This window comes from Pristiophorus japonicus, chromosome 12 (genome assembly GCF_044704955.1).
Source record: "Pristiophorus japonicus isolate sPriJap1 chromosome 12, sPriJap1.hap1, whole genome shotgun sequence".
Taxonomy (NCBI): Eukaryota; Metazoa; Chordata; class Chondrichthyes; family Pristiophoridae; genus Pristiophorus; species Pristiophorus japonicus.
In genome coordinates this window covers 21,013,288-21,032,957 of record NC_091988.1, presented here as the reverse complement: position 1 = coordinate 21,032,957, position 19,670 = coordinate 21,013,288, and the positions used below count along the sequence as shown (strand labels likewise).

Below are 19,670 nucleotides of genomic sequence, written 5' to 3'. Positions count from 1 at the left end.
CTACACGTGCAGTTTGTGGATTTGGGTGCAGTAGATTGTGGCTGCCAAGTCAGATTTACAATGAGACCTGTGACTTGCTACAAATTAAATTTACTCTTTTGTCAAATAGATTTTCAATATGTTTCTGGCAACAAGAGTCAATAACACGCAACACTCATTAATTTTTAATCAAAAGAAATGCAATGCTGCTCTTGATTCACCCTATTTTGCGCCTTTTATTCAGTCTATCTGAAATGCTTGAAAATCATTTGGCACTTGCACCAAGAACACAGCCGAGATCAGAAATCAGGCACGTGCACATTTATAGGGAAATATTGAACATTCCACTATTCCCTGGTGAGGTGACGTCATGCACTACCTGAAAACTATGTTTAATGTCATGTAATCATCTTTTTCAGAGACAAGTTAAACCCCAATTACAAAAAACACCCAGCAATAAAGGCAGTCAACAACAACAAAAAAATAACAGTAAACTGTGCATGAAATACTGCCTGGACAAAACCTTGCAGGATCACAGTGTTAACGGACAATCACACAAGAAATACCAGCTATCACAAAGTAAGCTTTTGGAGGCTCCAAATGAGAGTGATAGCATACTGGTTATGTTACTGGACTAGTAATCCAGAGGCGGGTCTAATGATCCGGGGATCCAAGTTCAAATCCTTCCATGACAGCTGTGGAATTTAAATTCAGCGAATTAAATAAATCTGGAATAAAAAGCAAGTGTCAGTAATGGTGACCATGAAACTACCGGATTGTGGTAAAAACCCATTTGGTTCATTAATGTCCTTTAGGAAAGGAAATCTGCCAACCTTGCCTGGTCTGGCCTATATGTATCTCCAGACCCACAGCAATGTGTTTGACTCTGAACTGCCCTCTGAAATGGCCCAGCATGCCATTCAGTTGCACCAAATCACTACAAAGCGGTTGAACCTTGAGGTGTCTCACCAACACCTTCTCAAGGGCAAATAGGGATGGGCAATAAATCCTGGGCTTGCCAGTAACACTCACATCCCATGAACAAATTTTAAAAAAAATTGGAAATAGAAAACAATAAAGTCTGCAAAATGTCTATTCAACTAAAATGATAATTAAATATCAAATTAAAGTGTCATATATTTCTCTTACTGCCATGCTTATAATGCAAAGTCGTTGGTAAAGTTTCTATTCATCAAGCTAGAGAGGGAATACTTATACACTTTTTATCTTCATCCAGCCACGTTCTGAGATGAAGATAAAAAGCAGAGTAGATCACCCTCCATTTTCTCATTCTCAGAAAAGTATTCTGACATTAAAAATAAAGCATCCAATTCCCACACCAGCCATCTCTGTGATGTTTTTGAATAAAAAGGTAATTTAGGATTAAATTATTGATTTTTTTTTTAAACTGTGGAATTGTTCCTAGTTCTGCACTTTTCACATAACAGATTTACAACTGAAGAGGGGAGACTTTCATCCTGTGGGGTAGATTTCAGCCTAGAGGCAAAAGAACTGTCTTCTTAGCAACAATATGTTCCTCATAGACAGAATACAAATATTGAAATATAACTAGGTTAACAGCTTCACTAAAATAGCAAGCAGAGAAATTTCAGACAAATGAATTAAACATTTAAACACTTGTATCCCACGGTATACCTTCTATGTGGGTCATCATAGCTTTATATCAAATATGTAAAGATTTAAATATTGAACTCCGCTTTATGATGCAGAAATGTAAATCCTGAAGACAGTAGTTTGAAAGGTTTAGATACACAGAAAAATTATCAGAGTATCTTGATTACAAGTTGAAAAGGAAGAGTGCGCATTTATATAGTGTCTTTCACGACCTCAGGAAGTCCCAAAATGCTTTACACCCAATTTTACACTATTGAAGTGGACTTACTGTTGTACTGTAGGGACATGGCGGGAGTCAATTTGCGCACAGCAAGGTCCCACACACACCAATGAAATAATCTGTGTTTTTTTTTTATAAAGTGATGTTGGTTGCAGGCGGAGTATTGTCCAGAATACCGGGGAGAATGCCCCCTGCCTTTTGTCGAATAGTGCCAGGGGATCTTTTACGTCCATCGAAGAAGGCTGACAGGGACTTGGTTTAACGTCGCATCCTAAAGACAATACCTCTGCCTGTGCAGAACTCTCTCAGTACCGCACTGAATTGCCAGCCTAGTTTACGCATTCAAGGCTCTGGGATGGGTCTGGGGCGAGAGTGCTGCCTCTGAGCCAAGACACTGCCACTGGGCCAAACTTTTTCAGCTTCGTATGACTTGAACAGAAAGTGTGAACAAATAGAAATAATAATGACTGAAACAGTGGGAGAGCGAGGAATATATCCAGATTAAGCAACAACGACTTGTTTTTATATAGCACCTTTAACATAGTAAAACATCCTAAGGCATTGAGCCACATAAAAAGAAATTAGGGCAGGTGACCAAAAGCTTGGTCAAACAGGTAGGTTTTAAGGAGCATCTTAAAGGAGGAAAGAGATGTAGAGAGGTGGAGAGGTTTAGGCAGAGACTTCCAGAGCTTTGGGCCAAGGCAACAGAAGGCACAGCCACCAATGCTTGAGCGATTATAGTCAGGAATGCTCAAGAGCGCAGAATTAGAGGAGCGCAGATATCTGAGGGGGTTGTGGGGCTGAAGGTGATTACAGGGATAGGGAGGGGCGAGGCCACGGAGGGATTTGAAAACAAGGATGAGAATTTTGAAATTGAGGTATTGTTTAACTGGGAGCTAATGAAGGTCAGCGAGCACAGGGGCGATGGGTGAATGGGACTTGGTGCAAGTTAGGACACAGGCAGCCGAGTTTTGGATCATCTCCAGTTTATATAGGGTAGAATGTGGGAGGCCAGGCAGGGGTGTGTTGGAATAGTCAAGGTGAAAGAATTATGAATTGAGTGTTCTATACTCATACAAATATCAAAGCAGAGTGCAGAGGAGTTCAGTTACCAACTTCTTAAATTGAATTAACAATTGAGACATTTGGATCAAATTATCCAATTAATAATCACTCTCCACCCAATTATTTTTTTTTAACTTTTGTTTTCTTCCTCCCTTAGGATAATCCTGCATCATGCTCTATTCATAGGAGATCTTCCCTGTGCTCGCTGACCTACAATGGCTCCAGTCCAGCAATGCCTCAAATTTCAAATTGTTATCCTTGTGTTCAAATTCCTCCATGACCTCACTCCTCCCCATCTCTGTCACCTCCTCCAGCCCTACAACCCCTCCGAGAACAAGTTATTATTTAAATGGAGAAAGATTACAAAGTGCCGCAGTACAGCAGGACCTGGGGGTGCTTGTGCATGAAACACAAAAGGATAGTAGGCGGGTACAGCAAGTGATCAAGAAGGCCAATGGTATCTTAGCCTTCATTACAAAGGGGATGGAGTAAAAAAGCAGGGAAGTATTGCTACAGCTACAGAAGGTATTGGTGAGGCCACACCTGGAATACTGCGTGCAGTTTTGGTTTCCATATTTACAAAAGGATATACTTGCTTTGGAGACAGTTCAGAGAAGGTTCACTAGGTTGATTCCGGGGATGAGGGAGTTGACTTATGAGGAAAGGTTGAGTAGGTTGGGCCTCTACTCATTGAAATTCAGAAGAATGAGAGGTGATCTTATCAAAACATGTAAGATTATGAGGGGGCTTGACAAGCTGGATGCAGAGAGGATGTTTCCACTGATGGGGGAGACTAGAACTAGAGGGCACGATCTTAGAATAAGGGCCACCCATTTAAAACAGAGATGAGGAGAAATTTCTTCTCTCAGAGGGTTGTAAATCTGTGGAATTCGCTGCCTCAGAGAGCTGTGGAAGCTGGGACATTGAATAAATTTAAGACAGAAATAGACAGTTTCTTAAACGATAAGGGGATAAGGGGTTATGGGGAGGCGGGGAAGTGGAGCTGAATCCATGATCAGATCAGCCATGATCTTATTGAATGGCAGAGCAGACTCGAGGGGCTGTACGGCCGACTCCTGTTCCTATTTCTTATGTTCTTATTAACTCTGTGTTCCTCCAATTCTGGCCTGTTGTGCATTTCCTATTTCCTTCTCCCCGCCATTGACAGCCATGCCTTCAGCTGTCTAGGTCCTAAGCTCTGGAATTCCCACCCTAAACCTCTCCGCCTCAATAACTACTTCTCCTCCTTTAAGACGCTCCTTAAAACCAAACTCTTTGACTAATCTGTTCCAATATTTCCAGTGTCAAATTTTGTCTGATAATACTCCTGTGTAGTGCCTTGGGACATTTTACTACATTAAAGGCGGTTTATAAATGCAAGCTGTTATGTCTTGCTTCAAAGTATCTGCTGATGCTGCTCTCCATCATGCCATGAGGTGGTGTATGGAAAAACTTGGTTTATCATTTCATTACCACTGCAAATGTGCTTAACTTTTCCCAAAGTCACCAAAGAAGTTCTGATCTTCAATGAACCAGGTCTATAATTCTTCATAGATTTATGACTCACACATTGCAAACCACTAAATATGATTTCAATAAAAAGGAAACTACTCACTCAATGAAGTAGACTTCTCCATTTTCAGTAAATGCCATTTCCAAGTTGTCAGGCAAAGGGCCAAGGTTGTCTATTGTGAGATCAGAGTTCTGTACTGTTTGCTGAGTCAGCTCTGTGCTCTGGGTATTGGAGTTGTTGAGGTTGCTGTATTGAGGTGCCGCTTCTTTGGGAGCGTGAGTGTTTTGCTCGTCTTGTTCACTAGAATCTAAAAACCAGCTGAATATTAAAGTCAGAAAAAAAAAACACATTCTTACGGTTTCATTCTGGAATACTGAAGTATTTGCGGGTCATGTGACTGGGCAGTTAATGTTTTAGCAGACTCAAAACACAGTAAATGTTCAATTTTCAAGTCCAAAAAAAAAATTTGAAAAGACTATATATTCTAAATGGCATCTATGAACAAAGTCCATATTTCTGAACTTGCCAAAAACATTTTTTCCATTTTCATTCAAATGAGTTAACAAACAGGATGAGCACCATGTAATCACTTAAATGCATTAAACAAATCAACAGTCTGATAATTAATTCACAAAGGATCCTCTGAATTTGTAGGGGATCCAGTACATCATCAGAGGTAAAGAATTTTCTTTGCAACTAAGCAGCAGAGACAGGGTGAGAGAGATTTGCCAGGACACTCACCAGAGATCGCCATTTTGTCCAGTGATTGGTGATTATGTGCATTCAATAACTCATATGCGTTTCCAAATTAAATTTTATGAATCATTCAAGGCAACATAGATTATTGTGAACAAATACCTTTCCTAATATTTAATATATTCTGAAATACTGATAACATCCTTTGAAAAAACAATTTCCAGAGGAATATAAAGGCCCGAGAGTAGAAGGAGGCTTGCAGGGGCAGGGGCAGAAGGTAAACAAAGTAGTAAGAAGAAATCGAAGTGGGACGTCACAGTCAAGCGGGTAAGTGATTGGCTGGTTGGTGAGTATTTGATCTTTTATTTTTCTTAGCAGTAAGAAACCTTTGGCATTGTTACAAATTAAGTTAATCTAAGGCTTAAGTCATGGCTGGAGAGCCCAGACCTATGTCATGCTCCTCCTGTGCTATGTGGGAAATCAGGGGCACGACCAGTGTCCCCAACTACTGTGTGTGCGGGAAGTGTATCCAGCTGCAGCTCCTGACAGACCGCATTGCGGCACTGGAGCTGCGGATAGATTCACTCTGGAGCATCCGCAATGCTGAGGATGTCGTGAATAGCACGTTTCGTGAATTGGTCACACCGCAGGTAAAGGTTGCACAGCCAGATAGGGAATGGGTGACCATCAGGAAGAGCAAGGGAAGGCAGGTAGTGCAGGGGTCCCCTGCGGTCACCTCCCTCCAAAACAGATACATCGTTTTGGGTACTGTTGAGGGAGGTGGCTCATCAGGAGAAGGCAGCAGCAGCCAAGTCCATGGCACCGTGGGTGGCTCTGCTGCACAGGAGGGCAGGAAAAAGAGTGGGAGAGCTATAGTGATAGGGGATTTTATTGTAAGGAGAATAGAAAGGTGCTTCTGCGGCCACAAACGAGACTCCAGGATGGTATGTTGCCTCCCTGGTGCAAGGGTCAAGGACGTCTCGGAGCGGCTGCAGCGCATTCTGGAGGGGGAGGGTGAACAGCCAGCTGTCGTGGTGCATATAGGTATCAACGGTATACATAAAAAACGGAATGAGGTTCTACAAGCTGAATTTAGGGAGCTAGGAGTTAAATTAAAAAGTAGGACCTCAAAGCTAGTAATCTCAGGATTGCTACCAGTGCCATGTGCTAGTCAGAGTAGGAATCGCAGGATAGCTCAGATGAATACGTAGCTTGAGGAACGGCGCAAGGGGGAGGGATTCAAATTCCTGGGATATTGGAACCGGTTCTCGGGGAGGTGGGACCAGTACAAACCAGACGGTCTGCAGCTGGGCAGGACCGGAACCGATGTCCTAGGTGGAGTGTTTGCTAGTGCTGTTGGGGAGGGTTTAAACTAAAATGGCAGGGGGATGGGAATCAATGCAGGGAGACAGAGGGAAGTAAAAAGGGGGCAGAAGCAAAAGGTAGGAAGGAGAAAAACAAGAGTGGAGAGCAGAGAAATCAAGGGTAAAAATCAAAAAAGGCCTCATTACAACATAATTCTAAAAGGACAAAGTTTGTTAAAAATGAAACAAGCCTGAAGGCTGAGTCTCAATGCGAGGGGCATTCATAATAAGGTGGATGAATTAACTGCGCAGATAGCTGTTAACGGATATGATGTAACTGGGATTACGGAGACATGGCTCCAGGGTAACCAAGGCTGGGAACTCAACATCCAGGAGTATTCAAAATTCAGGAAGGATAGACAGGAAGGAAAAGGAGGTGGGGTAGCGTTACTGGTTAAAGAGATTAGCAAAATAATAAGGAAGGACATTAGTGTAGATGATGTGGAATCTATATGGGTAGAGCTACGAAACACCAAAGGGCAGAAATCGTTAGTGGGAGTTGTGTACAGACCACCAAACAGTAGTAGGGAGGTTGGGGACGGCATCACACAGGAAATTAGGGGCGCGTGCAATAAGGGTACAGCAGTTATCATGGGTGACTTTAATCTACATATTGATTGGGTTTACCAAACTGGTAACAATACTGTGGAGGAGTTGTTCCTGGAGTGTATAAGGGATGGTTTTCTAGACCAATACGTCAAGGAACCAACTAGAGAGTTGGCCATCCTAGACCGGGTGATATGTAACGAGAGGATTAATTAGCAATCTGGTTGTGTGAGACCCCTTGGAGAAGAGTGACCATAATATAGTAGAATTCTTTATTAAGATGGAGTGACACAGTTAATTCAGAGACTAGGGTCCTGAACTTAAAGAAAGGAAATTTCAATGGTATGAGACGTGAATTGGCTAGGATAGACTGGCGAATGATGCATAAAGGGTTGACGGTGGATAGGCAATGGCAGACATTTAACGATCACATGGATGACCTACAACAATTGTACATCCCTGTGTGGCGTAAAAATAAAAAAGGGAAGGTGGCTCAACCATGGCTAACAAGGGAAATTAAGGAAAGTGTTAAATCCAAGGAAGAGGCATACAAATTGGCCAGAAAAAGCAGCAAACCTGAGGACTCTGAGAAATTTAGAATTCAGCAGAGGAGGACTAAGGGTTTAATTAGGAGGGGGAAATAGAGTATGAGAGTAAGCTTGCAGGAAAAATAAAAACTGACTGCAAAAGCTTCTATAGATGTGTGAAGAGAAAAAGATTAGTGAAGATTAATGTAGGTCTCTTGCAGTCAGAACCAGGTGAATTCATAATGGGGAACAAGGAAATGGCAGACCAACTGAACAAATACTTTGGTTCTGTCTTCACTAAGGAAGACACAAATAACCTCCCGAATATACTAGGGAACCGAGGGTCTAGTGAGTAGGAGGAACTGAGGGAAATCCTTATTAGCCAGGAAATGGTGTTAGGGAAACTGATGGGACTGAAGGCCGATAAATCCCCAGGGCCTGATAGTCTGCATCCCAGAGTACTTAAGGAAGTGGCCCTAGAAATAGTAGATGCATTGGTGGTCATTTTCCAAAATTCTATGGACTCTGGATCAGTTCCTATGGACTGGAGGGTAAGCTAATGTAACCCCACTTTTTAAAAAAGGAGGGAGAGAGAAATCATGGAATTATAGACCGGTTAGCCTGACATCAGTAACGGGGACAGTGCTGGAATCAATTATTAAAGATGTAATAACAGTGCATTTGGAAAGCAGTGACAGGATCGGTCCAAGTCAGCATGGATTTATGAAAGGGAAATCATGCTTGACAAATCGTCTATAGAGTTTTTTTGAGGATGTAACTAGTAGAGTGGATAAGGGAGAATCAGTGGATGTGGTGTATTTGGACTTTCAAAAGGCTTTTGACAAGGTCCCACACAAGAGATTAGTGTGCAAAATTAAGGCACATGGTATTGGGGGTAATGTGTTGACGTGGATAGAGAAATGGTTGGCAGACAGGAAGCAAAGAGTGGGAATAAACGGGTCCTTTTCAGAATGGCAGGCAGTGACTAGTGGGGTGCCTCAGGGATCAGTGCTGGGATCCCAGCTATTTACAATATACATTAATGATTTAGACAAAGGAACTGAATGTAATATCTCCAAATTTGCAGATGACACTAAGCTGGGTGGCAGTGCGAGCTGCGAGGAGGATGCTAAGAGGCTTCAGGGGGACTTGGACAGGTTAGGTGAGTGGGTAAATGCATGGCAGGTGCAGTATAATGTGGATAAGTGTGAGGTTATCCACTTTGGTGGCAAAAACAGGAAGATAGATTATCTGAATAGTGATAGATTAGTAAAAGTGGAGGTGCAACGAGACCTGGATGTCATGGTACATCAGTCATTGAAGGTAGGCATGCAGGCACAGCAGGTGGTGAAGGCGGCAAATGGCATTCATAACGAGGGGATTTGAGTACAGGAGCAGGGAGGTCTTACTGCAGTTGTACTGGGCCTTGGTGAGGCCTCACCTGGAATATTGTGTTCAGTTCTGGTCTCCTAATCTGAGGAAGGACGTGCTTGCTATTGAGGGAGTGTAGCAAAGGTTCACCAGATTGATTTCCGGGATGGCAGGACTAACATATGAGGAAAAACTGGATCGGCTATGGCTTATACTCACTGGAATTTAGAAGAATGAGAGGGGATCTCATAGAAACGTATAAAATTGACAGGACTGGACAGGTTAGGTGCAGGAAGAATGTTCCCGATGATGGGGAAGTCCAGAACCAGGGGACACGGTCTATGGATAAGGGGTAAGGCATATAGGACCGAGATGAGGAGAAACTTTTTCACCCAGAGAGTTGTGAACCTGTGGAATTCTCTATCACAGAAAGTTGTTGAGTCCAGTTCGTTGAACATCTTCAAAAGGATGTGGCCCTTATGGCTAAAGGGATCAGGTGGTATGGAGAGAAGGCTGGGGTGGGGTACTGAGGTTGAATGATCAGCCATGATCATATTGAACGGCATTGCAGGCTCAAAGGGCCGAATGGCCTGCTCCTGCACCTATTTTCGATGTTACTATGGAACTCAAATAAAAACCTCTATTGCAATGTTTCCTATTAAAAAAAACAATCTCATAATTCCCATTTTATTTACAGAGATTATTTTAAATGCCTCTGTACTCTTTAGCTTGGCCAACAACATTGGCAGCAGATTCCCTAATTTACATATATACACAATTGATTACTTAATTTAGTAGATAGAGCACATGGTGTGCTGCAGTGCAGTTATACTGCCAAACGATTATGTAATCTACTCACAGTCTTGACAATTAAGGGTATGTTTATGAAAAATTAAGCCATCAGGAAAGCTGACCTTTACATATCATTGAAAGGAAAAAAAAAGATTTTTATTGATCTAACACATTATCACACATCTCAAAAATATCTCAAAGCACTTCATGTTACAGTGAATAACTTTAAAATGCAGTGTCTGTTGCGATGTACACAAACACAGTAGCTATTTTGTATACATCAAGATTCCACAAACCACAATAAGACAAATGATTGATAAATCTGTTATTTGGTGTGTTGGTTGAGGAATGGAGACACTCTGTGCTTCTTCAAAAAGTGCTACGGAATTTTAACATCTATTCAAATCATAACAGGCAGAAAATGACTCAGTTTGATATCTCATCTGACGGACAGCATTCTGAAAATGGAGCAGTCACTCAATACTACAGTGGAGTATCAGCCTGGATTATATGTACAAATCTACAACAACTCACATTTATATCATACCTTTAAAATAGGAAAATGTCCCAATTTGCTTAATAGAAGCATAAAGGAAAAACTGAACGTTTAGCCAAAGGAGGAGACATTCGGAGGGGATGACCAAAATCCTGGTTGAACCAGTGGATTTTAAGCAGGGTCTTCAAGGAGGAGACAGTTGGAGAATTGGAAGCGTTTAGACAGGGAATTTCAGACTGTGGGGCCTTGGTGGCTGAAGGCACGGCCACTAATGATGCAATGAAAGGAGAGGGGGAATTCAAAAAAGGCCAGAAGTTGGAGGAATGGAGAATTCAGAGGGGTTCTAAGGCTGGAGGAGGTTACAGGGATAGGTAAGGGTGAGGCAATGAAGGGATTTAAAAATAAATGAGAATTTTAAGTCTGAAACTTTGAAGGACTGGTTGAGCAGGACTTGGTGTGGGATCTGATAAGGACAGTAGAGTTGTGGCTGAGCTGAAGTTTATGGAGGTTGGAGGATGGGCAGGAGAGTATTGGATTAGTCAAGCCCGAGGTGACTCGTGATATTTCAGCACTAGATAAGGTAAGGCAGTCGCAGAGACAGGTGATGCTACGGAAGTAGAAGTAGGCGATCTTTGTGGTCAGAAGGATATAGGGTTAGCTCAGCTCAGGGCCAAAGAGGACGCCAAGGTTGCCAGAGGTCTGGTAAAGCCGGAGACAGTTGCCGGGGAAGCAACTTGAAACCAGCGGCAAGAGTACAGAATTTGTGACATGGGCCGAAGACAACAGCTTTGGGTTTTACCCCAATGTATAATTTGAAAACAATTGTGGCTCAAACGAGACTGGATGTTGAACAAGCAGTCTGACAGCAGAGAGAAACTGGTAGGGCAGGGTGCCGTCATGTGACAGCTCATCACATGACTGCAGATGATGCTGCCAAGGGGCAGCCTATAGATGAGGAATAGGTGGGCATCAAGGCTAGATCGTTAGGGAAACGACGGAGGTCATGGTGCAATGTTAAATCTAGAATTTAATTTGTGCCCAAATCCTTAAGTCAGAAGTGAGAAGATTACCAAACTGATAATTTGTTTTCATCTTTCTGTGATTTTTTTTTAATACATTGGATGTAGGAGTCGCTAGCAAGACCAGCATTTATTGCCCATCCCTAATTGTCCTTGAGAAGATGGTGGTGAGCCAGCATCCATGGGGTGAAGGTTTGGTACAACTGAATGGCCATTTTAGTTGGCAGGTAAGAGCACACTTGGCTGTGGGTCTGGAGTCACATACAGGCCAGATCAGGTAAGGACAGTATATTTCCTTCCCTAAAAGGACATTAGTGAACCAGAAGGGTTTTTCTGACAATCCAGTAGTTTCATGGTCCCCGTTAATGATACAAGATTTTTAATTCCAGATTTACTTAATAAATTGAATTAAAATTCCTCAGCTGTCGTGGTGGGATTTGAACTCATATCTCCAGATCATTTGTCCCAGCTTCTGGATTACTAGTCCAGTAAAGAAACCACTATGCTGCCATACCCTCTCAGTTATTGTATCACATGGTTAACTGTACAACATGTTTCACTAAGTGTACTGCAGATTTCAAAATACACCATTATTTATTTATTTCTATCTTGTTCTAATTATGTTAAACACGCTCTAATGCATGGAATTGGACATTACTACAATTTTGTATTACACATTTCTGTTAGGCTGTTGAGATCTCCTGGAAGCCTTCAGTTTACCTGTAAAACTACTGTTCATTTCAGGGTTTTCCTCATCATCTTCATTTTCTGGTTGCTCTATTCCAGCGTTTTGCATATCATTGTATGACTTGCTTCGTTTTGGAGTCGGCTTTGAGCCAGACTGAGGGCCTCGCAAAGCATCACTGGTAATTACTTCCCCACTGAGTGGCTGGCTTGGAGGTTTGGGTGTTCCATAATAGTTACCTAGGCAACAGGAACAAATTTCCATGTTAACTTCAGAAATGGAGATAATTTGTTAAAAGCTGAGCTCCCATTAATTATTTTTCCTCTGTATAGCTTTGAAAGACGTATTCTTTCCTTCTTTTAATCAAAGGGGCACCACCTTTATCCAGAGTTCAGCATCTACATGTATTAAAGGGACCATACATTCATTCACTTTGCAATATCTGCTGCTCACTCATCTGCAATGTCCCCTCTGGTTTCCACAAAAATCTTACACTTCATTTTTTCAGCAAGTACAATATTTTGCTCTGCAAATTTGCACCGTCTTTAAAAAATACATATTCTATGATCAACACTCACACATTCAGTTTTTAGTATTCTTCAAACAATGAAAGTGCACAACAACTAGAGCACAGCCAGATATGTTGTGTGTGCAAGGAATTTTAATCTCAAAGACTTTGAGCTCCTCGTCTATCTAATGCTCTAGGTATTCTGCCCTGCGTTTACTCCTTCATGCACTGAAATTGAAAAACAGCCTTTGTTTGGGGATAATTCCATCTCTTGACAGGAGCTTTTGTCAACAGGATTAGGACCTGTTGAGTCATCTTGTTGGAGTATTAGAATCTAGAGAGGGGTTGGAGGAAGCAAAACATTTAGAAACCCATTTTGATCCAAAGTGATATACAAGGAAATTAGGTAGGATATATAGAACTGTGAAGCTGATATCTAAGTAAGTGATGCTCACCAATTGGACCCATCCTTTGCACAAATAATGTCTGCTGGATGAGGGGGGTTTGGGGAGGGAGCAAGAAATGAGTCAATTTATGCACAACGTCAGTGCTTTCGGGGTGCATATCCAAAGTAAGCTGTCAGCAGCTCCATCAATGATGGCAGTTTCCCTGTGACCAACATCCTCAGGGATCATTCCATCAGCCTCAGGTGGTGGCTGGCCAGGTCTGTGGAACATGGCACTGTCCTTGTAAATGTTGGTGGTGTCTTTGGGAGAGGAAGGTTGCATCCTCAGGGATGGCTACAGTTGCCCTGGAGATGTGGTAGTTAGTGAGAAGGTGGCCTTGTGGAAGACTGTGGCTGATTCATGGATGACATACCTGGGACTTTAAAGATAATGGAGCCTGGCACTGGCTCTGTGGAGATGGTTTATAATAGTCATGGAATTTGGCAGCATCAGAATTGTACCATTATTTTCATTTAATTAACTTATCAGGTAGTTATTTATATAGTTGACGAGAGAGTGATACAACCAAAATAAAAAATGTTGTTTATCGCTGGCCAAAAAGACAACATTCAAAATAAAACCCTTAAAGGGTATGAAATCACTGGTTCAAGCAAAAACTCAGTTGTCTATATTTGCATTGAAAGTAAAATGTTCTGGAAAAAAAAAAATGAGTTTGCCACTAGTAAACAAGCATATTACCTTAGATTAAAACTGCTTTATGAATGCTTTTCCACCACAAGCCCTTTCCCAGATACTAATATGCCAAAAAAGCTGACTCCACCACTCTTAATCTTGTTGACAAAAGCTCCTGTCAGGAGTTGGCATATTTGGACAGATCTTTGAGGCAGGTAAGAAGCGACTGAAGCTTAAAAGGATATGTTGTCCTATAATGTAGTAACTTCTCTCACGTACATCCCACAAACAAGCTTAAAGTATTGACAGTCCTTATCTTAGAAGAAGAATGGTGCGATGCCCGAGACAACTTTGAGATAGAGGAAGGTAAACAAAAGTTCATCAGCCCACTCAGACTAGTGCACACCTGGCCCCAGATCAGCTCAGGGCCAAGTTAGCCAATCTCAGTTAGCAAGCTGAGGAGAATAAAAATGGGAAAGGAGCAGCTTCAGCTTAAAGAGTGGGCAGGAAACTGAACTTAGTTCCCATTCCTAATAGCTATCTCTGATGAAAGTGTTCATATGTGAAGATCCAGTGAGGCCAATACTGCTCAGTTGCTTCCAGGGTCAAATCACCTGCTGACACATTCTGTTCCGGAACAAGCATGAAGTATGGCCCTAAGGGTAATGCAAAGGAGGCCTGTTGCTGCCCATGGAACCATACCCTAGTATGAGCCACTGCCTTCATGAGAGGAGAGAATGAACACATTAATCCACTTGCCTTCATTAAGTGATTATTAACAGTCCTCAACCAGCTGCTGATGAAACACCAACAGAACACTGGAATTCTGAGAAAAGTCCAAATCCTTAGTAACCCTGGCCTCAAATTTCAGCCCTGCCCGTTTTTCGGCACACTTACCGGAGTTGCGCCACTTTTCTCCGCTCAGAAGTGCGCCGAAAAATTTCCTTCCCACTTTGACCGCTGTCCAGCCTCTTCCCTGTGGTCGCGCAGCGTGGCCAGTCGAGCCGGGGGTGGAGCCAGCGTCCTGCGGCGAAAACTGTGCCGGGACGTCTGCACATGCGCAGTGGCGTGTCCGCGCATGCGCAGTAGCTCCTCGCCCCCAGCCTCTGTGTCTTGCTGCAGCCGCTCTGTGGGACCCGATGCCAGCCACTGGAATCGCTCCCACCCCTAGCCCAGGCTGAGTGGCCTCCCGGTGCGATTTCGAAGAGATCGATCGCACCGGGAGACCACTCGGCCAGGGCTAGGGGTGGGCGGGCAGGAGTCTTCCCAGAGTTTGAAGATGAAGGTAGGACTTTCTTCAATTTTTTATTTCTTATTGAATTCTTATTACTTTTTGTTTGCAAGGTTTGGTGGTTTGTTTGTCTTGGTGCTTTAGGTGCAGGACCTCTCCGTATCCCTTCCCGCCCCTATCCCAGGCCGAATGGCCTCCGATGTATCTACCTGCACCGATTTTTTGAACTCTCCACATGAGTTTTCTGAAGTGGCCACATACACTGGCCTAAGTAGATTTGGAGTAACTATTAGCTGGTCAAAGTTGCCTAAATGGGCAGAACTGGCGTAGATGGCTGGTAACGCCCCCTTTTGAGAAAAAAAACAAAACTTAAAAAATCGTAACCAATTCAGTTACGGTGGTGCAAATTGATTGGGGCAATGGGGATTTTTAAGTTACGCCAGAAAAACCAAGTTACTCCAAAAAAAAAAGAGCAAAATTGCTTTGCACCACACCTACTTTTAGTTTCGATAAGAATGAATGTATTACATTTTCGCAAAAGCTGCAGCCATAAATCATGTCTGATTTCTGTAACGACAGTATTTAGGTATCATTTATGTTTTTATCACTTTTAAAAAATGTTAGTCCTTGCTAGATACAAAGTCCAGGTTGTGAAATTGCACGAGATATAAATCTGTCACATGAAAAGATTATCACATAAGATTTTTGTCTTTCCTTGGATAGGGTGATATTTTGACCTAATTTTCTTATGGGTCAGTAAGTGTCGTACAGCATGTTCATGTGAGAATTGTGGATTGTTTTCAAGCCTAACTTCTACAACGAAATTTTGAAAATTTTGTTTTCCTTCCAAGACCAACCTCACACCTAGTATGACAGTAGTACACTGTTTAACAAAACCTATCATCTGAGGGAAGTATTCAGATTTGTAATTTAAATTAATTGTAAATGATTGTATAGAGTGCAAGCAGATAATTTTGGAAGGAACAGGAATTCAACAGCATATATTGCACACCAGGAGATTGAGTTCAACAGCTCCAAAACTCGATGCCAATTATAATTGTTATTGCATATTAGCAACAAATTTGTTCAATGATCAACTCCAGATGCTGTGTCATGTACCCTTAATTTGAAGTGGTTTCTATATAAATCTGTCAAACTCTGAATCAAATACTAATTTGAATATGCTTTGTGAAATTACTGAGAATCGCAACTAGTATCGTGTATAGAAATGATAAACAGTACAGACATACTGCGGGTAATTTTCACTTTCACCACTTGGCGGTAAACTCCTCGAGTGGGACAATGGAAATGAAAATTGGGCGGTTTCTATACCTTGTGGGCAAACTGCTCTGCCAAGCGGTGAAGGTGAAAATTACCCTCAGCATAATGCCCACGAGTTGTTTGAAAATAATTTTCTGTTCCTCTCCCGAGGTCCCAATGAAGCTCACACATTTTGCTGCTACAGGCACCTCTTGGAGCTGCTGGCATTGGATCTGGCACTTAATTAAGAATGTACACTTAAAACTAACTGTGAACAACTGCTGTGAGAAGACAGGCCAGCACTTTCTAACAGAGGCTCCCAGTGAATTGATTTCATTGCAGACCTGGTCCACTGCAGCAGCGGGAAATGGACAGCAGCAGATTCTGGAAAGAGCAAAATCCAAATGGCAAAGCCATTTAACATTAGTCCATTCCTGTGCAGCAGAATTGAGTAACATGACATTCAGGGCTGCAAACAGCACGTTAAAAGCATGCAGAAATCAAGTGCAGGCAATGGAAAACTATCCCACCCACCCTTTCCCTCAACGACTATCTGTCCCACCTGTGACAGGGATGGTGGTTCTCGTATTGGACTGTTCAGCCACCTAAGGACTCATTTTAAAAGTGGAAGCAAGTCTTCCTTGATTCCGAGGGACTGCGTATGATTGATTGAAAAGGTCACAATTGTCCCAGCTTCTGTTCTACTGTTTGTCCTGTTTTCTTCTTGCATGTAAAATGTGCACTTTTAGTATTTAGCACAGATCAGGCCTCACGAAAAGTAAAATGAGGAGTGTGAAAAAGAATGAAGAAACACCAATAGATGACAGCAGGTGCCAAGTTATCAATATAGAATATTTGCATTTCTTTCCCAACAAAACTTTGCCAAAACAATATTCATGGGACTGCATCTTCAGGAAAGAAAAAGGGGGCAAAAAAGGGGGGAAAATAAGCATGATTTATTTGAAAATGAATAAAATACAATACGAGATCAATCGAGGGATATCTGCAACAGTGAGCTTGTGTGCATTGTTCACTGTCCCACACTTTACCTGAAAAATGAAAACAAAACACAGGTGCGCAAGAATGAACATGCATGGTCAATTCGACCACAATGACAACCTGGCGAGGCAGCAGGAAAGCTGCCTTCCTTTCAGTGTCAGCTGTGGCTCAGTGGGTAGCACTCTTGCCTCGGAGTCAGAAGGCTGTGGGTTCAAATCCCACTCCAGAGACACGAGCACAAAATTCTAGGCTGACAGTACTGAGGGAGCGCTGCACTATCAGAGGTGTCATCTTTTGGATGAGACGTTAACATAGAAAATAGGTTTAGGAGTACACCATTCAGCCCTTCGAGCCTGCACTACCATTCAATATGATCATGGCTGATCATTTTTGCAACTTTAGTACCCCATTCCTGCTTTCCCTCCATACTCCTTGATCCCTTTAGCCGTAAGGGCCACATCTAACACATTTTTGAATATATCTAACGAACTGGCCTCAACAACTTTCTGTGGTAGAGAATTCCACAGGTTCACAATTTTCTGAGTAAAGACGTTTCTCCTCATCTCGGTCTTAAATGGCTTACCCCTTATCCTTAGACTGTGACCCCTGGTTCTGGATTTCCCCAACATCGGGAACAAAAATTCTTCCTGCATCGAACATGTCCAGTCCCGTCAGAATTTTATATGTTTCTATGAGATCCCCTCTCATTCTTCTAAATTCCAGTGAATATAAGCCTAGTCGATCCAGTCTTTCTTCATATGTCAGTCCTGCCATCCCGGGGATCAGTCTGGTGAACCTTCGCTGCACTCCCTCAATAGCAAGAATGTCCTTCCTCAGATTAGGAGACCAAAATTGAACACAGTATTCCAGGTGAGGCCTCACAAAGGCCCTGTACAACTGTAGTAAAACCTCCCTGCTCCTTTACTCAAATCCTCTCGCTATGGGTCAACATGCTATTTGACTTCTTCACCGCCTGCTGTACCTGCATGCTAACTTTCAATGACTGATATACCATGACACCCAGGTCTCGTTGCACCTCCCCTTTTCCTAATCTGTCACCATTCAGATAATATTCTGCCTTCCTGTTTTTGCCACCAAAGTGGATAACCTCACATTTATCCACATTATGCTGCATCTGCCATGCATTTGCCCACTCACCCTAACCCGTCCAAGTCACTCTGCAGCCTCTTAGCATCCCCCTCACAGCTCACACTGTCACCCAGCTTAGTGTCATCTGCAAACTTGGAGATATTACATTCAATTCCTTCATCTAAATCATTGATGTATATTGTAAATAGCTGGGGTCCAATTCACTGATCCTTGCGGTACCCCACGAGTCACTGCCTGCCATTCTGAAAAGAACCCGTTTATTCCCACTCTTTGCTTCCTGTCTGCCAACCAGTTCTCTATCCATGTCAATACATTACCCCCAATAACATGTGCCTTAATATTGCACACTAATCTCTTGTGTGGGACCTTGTCAAAAGCCTTTTGAAAGTCCAAATACACCACATCCACTGGTTCTCCCTTGTCCACTCTACTAGTTACATCTTCAAAAAATTCTAGAAGATTTGTCAAGCATGATTTCCCTTTCATAAATCTATGCTGACTTAGACCGATCCTGTCACTGCTTTCCAAGTGTGCTGCTATTGCATCTTTAATAATTGATTCCAACTATTTCCCCACTACCGATGTCAGGCTAACCAGTCTATAATTCCCTGTTCTCTCTCTCTCCCTCCGTTTTTAAAAAGTGGGGTTACATAGCTACGCTTCAATCCATAGGAACTGATCCAGAGTCTATAGAATGTTGGAAAATGACCACCAAGCATCCACTATTTCTAGGGCCACTTCCTTAAGGACTCTGGGATACAGACTATCAGGCCCTGGGGATTTATTGGCCTTCAATCCCATCATTTTCCTTAACTCAATTTCCTGACTAATAAGGATTTCCTTCAGTTCCTCCTCCTCGGTAGACCCTCGGTCCCCGAGTATTTCCGGAAGATTATTTGTGTCTTCCTTCGTGAAGACAGAACCAAAGTATTTGTTCAATTGGTCTGCCATTTCTTTGTTCCCCATTATAAATTCACTTGATTCTGACTGCAAGGGACCTACCTTTGTCTTCACTAATCTTTTTCTCTTCACATATCTATAGAAGCTTTTGCAGTCAGTTTTTATGTTCCCTGCAAGCTTCTTCTCAGACTCTATTTTCCCCCTCCTAATTAAACCCTTTGTCCTCCTCTGCTGAATTCTAAATTTCTCCCAGTCCTTAGGTTTGCTGCTTTTTCTGGCCAATTTGTATGCCTCTTCCTTGGATTTAACACTATCCTTAATTTCCCTTGTTAGCCACTGTTGAGTCACCTTCCCCATTTTATTTTTACACCAGACAGGAATGTACAATTGTTGAAGTTCATCCATGTGATCTTTAAATGGCTGCCATTGCCTATCCACACTCAACCCTTTAAGTATCATTCGCCAGTATATCCTAGCCAATTCACGTCTCATGCCATCGAAGTTACCTTTCTTTAAGTTCAGGACCCTCGTCTCTGAATTAACTGTGTCACTCTCCATCTTAATGAAGAATTCTTCCATATCATGGTCACTCTTCCCCAAGGAGTGTCGCACAACAATATTGCTAATTAATCCCGATTACATCAAATCCATTAACAGCTATCTGCGCAGTTAATT

General features: G+C 42.3%; 1 protein-coding gene across 6 annotated transcripts in view; it reads right to left on the bottom strand.

Annotated features, from left to right (window-relative positions):
- Positions 1 to 19,670, bottom strand: part of magi1b (membrane associated guanylate kinase, WW and PDZ domain containing 1b) — a 500,813-nt gene that overhangs the window by 97,467 nt on the left and 383,676 nt on the right. For all 6 annotated transcript variants that reach the window (XM_070895208.1, XM_070895210.1, XM_070895209.1 and 3 more), the window contains exons 4-5: positions 11,944 to 12,147; positions 4,515 to 4,719 (exon numbers count right to left, since the gene is read on the bottom strand). In XM_070895208.1, coding sequence (XP_070751309.1) covers positions 4,515 to 4,719; positions 11,944 to 12,147 — 409 coding nt within the window. The remainder of the gene's footprint in view (positions 1 to 4,514; positions 4,720 to 11,943; positions 12,148 to 19,670) is intronic.